Genomic DNA, 2,081 nt, shown 5'->3' with positions numbered 1-2,081 from the left:
TCAGAGCTGCCACGGGTAAACAGGCAAGAAGTATTTCTTCATTAAATGCATGAAATGTTCAAGGATATTCTTGTTGGTGTAATTAAGATAAAAAGGTAAATGCATGAAACAAGCTGTTTACCCACAGCAGAGGAGGGGGAGAAATCATATCCAGTGTGCCATATCATTCCTGCCTGGCAGCATTTCCTTGGGTTATTTTATTATTTATTTTGAGATGGAGTCTCACTCTGATGCCCAGGCTAGAATGAAGTGGTGCAAATACCACTCACTGCAACCTCTACCTCCCAGGTTCAAGCAGTTTTCCTGCCTCAGATTCCCAAGTAGCTGGGATTACAGGGACCAGCCACCATGCCTGGCTAATTTTTGTACTTTTAGTAGAGACGGGGTTTCACTGTGTTCGCCAGGCTGGTCTCAAACTCCTCACCTTGTATGATGCACCGCCTCGGCCTCCCAAAGTGCTGGGATTACAGGCATGAGCCACCGTTCTCTGCCTTCCTTAGGTTATTGAGATGGACAAAGAGTTACCCAATAAGTTAAGAGCAGCTTGTTTTTAATGAATCTGAGCCCAGAATACAAAACAGGGTGTAACAGATGCCCTGATGCTGATATAATTTTAAACAATGGCTTTTTCTTCCCCCATAAACTCAAGTTACAGGAAGCATTTCAGAGAGAGGATAAGACATTTGAATCTATTTTTAAAAAATCACCCCAAAAGCTAGCAGTATTGTTGCCGTTTAAAAGGTTCCCGATATACTCTTACCCTCAACCAACCCACCATGTTTATCAATTCAAATTCGAGAACTTTCTTGACCCAAGAGATTTTGTGGGAAGATTTTCTCTTTTGAGATATTCAGCATGCAAGGATCATTTTTCTTGGCTTTGTTGCTGATCTTGTTGAACTTTTGATCAATGGCTGAGGAAGGAAGCCCTCGTGGTTCTTAGGAGTTCTTCTGAGGCACTTTGACTGTGACCTGAAAGGGGCACAGAGAAGCAGTTAGATCTTCCTGCTTCCCTGTGATCTGTAGGCGCCCTCAGCTAGGTGCTTGCTGAGTGTGAGCAGAAGGGGCATTTTCTTTTTCTATTCCCCCAGGCTGGAGTGCAGGGGTGCAATCACAACTCACTGCAGCCTTGACCTCTTGGCTCAAGCAATCCTCCCACCTCAGCCTCCCAAGGAGCTGGGACTACAGGCATGCACCATCACACCCAGCTAACTTTTTGTATTTTTATTAGAGATGGGGTCTCATTATGTTGCCCAGGCTGGTCTTGAACTCCTGGGCTCAAGCGTCCCTCCTAACTAGGCCTCCCAAAGTGCTGAAATTACAGGCATGAGCCACCGCACCTGGCCTGTAACTATTATTTTGATGAACAGTTATAGGCCAGTGATATCAGAATTTCTATTTTGAATCTGGATCTTGCCCCTGGAGCTCCAAGCCCATCTCCTCTTGTGTTTAGACAGGTGCCCCAAACACAACCCTAAAGAGAACTAAGGACCTTCAGTGTTCCCTGTCACAGGACTAGCATCACCACTCAAACCCTCCTTGGAAACTTGGGTGCCACCTTTGATTCCTAGTTTTGCTTTTTTTCTCCATATCCAGAGTTGCCAATCCTAGTCCAGGCTTCTCGTCACATGTGCTCTCTTTTCTCCACCTGCGCTGCACCACTCCAATCTAAACCCCCATCATCTTCCTCCTTGGAGCAGTCTCCTGACAGCTCCCTCATCCCTCCTCTTACCAGATGGTCCATTCTCCCAACTGAAGGCAGAGTGAGCTTTGCTAAATTTTTAAAGAACTTTCTTGGGCCAGTTGCGATGGCTCACGCCTGTAATCCCAGCACTTTAGGATGCCAAGGTAGGCGGATCACAAGGTCAAGAAATCGAGACAGTGCTGGCCAACATGGTGAAACCCTGTCTATACTAAAAATACAAAAGTTAGCTAGGTGTAGTGGTGCACGCCTGTAGTCCCAGCTACTCAGGAGGCTAAGGCAGGAGAATCGCTTGAACCCGGGAGGCGGAGGTTGCAGTAAGCCAAAAGCGCGCCACTACACTCCAGTCTGGTGACAGAGCGAGACTCCATCTCAAAAAA

The 2,081-nt window shown here is 46.6% G+C and overlaps 1 protein-coding gene across 1 annotated transcript in view; it reads right to left on the bottom strand.

Annotated features, from left to right (window-relative positions):
• Positions 1-529: 529 nt before the first annotated feature.
• The window catches only part of ALDH2 (aldehyde dehydrogenase 2 family member), a 42,373-nt gene continuing 40,821 nt past the window's right edge, over positions 530-2,081 (bottom strand). The window contains exon 13 of the mRNA XM_017542670.2: positions 530-971. Coding sequence (XP_017398159.1) covers positions 939-971 — 33 coding nt within the window. The 3' untranslated portion in view covers positions 530-938. The remainder of the gene's footprint in view (positions 972-2,081) is intronic.

The sequence above is a fragment of the Cebus imitator genome, unplaced genomic scaffold (genome assembly GCF_001604975.1).
Source record: "Cebus imitator isolate Cc_AM_T3 unplaced genomic scaffold, Cebus_imitator-1.0 Scaffold8, whole genome shotgun sequence".
Lineage (NCBI taxonomy): Eukaryota > Metazoa > Chordata > Mammalia > Primates > Cebidae > Cebus > Cebus imitator.
This window is presented reverse-complemented; position numbering and strand designations above follow the sequence as displayed.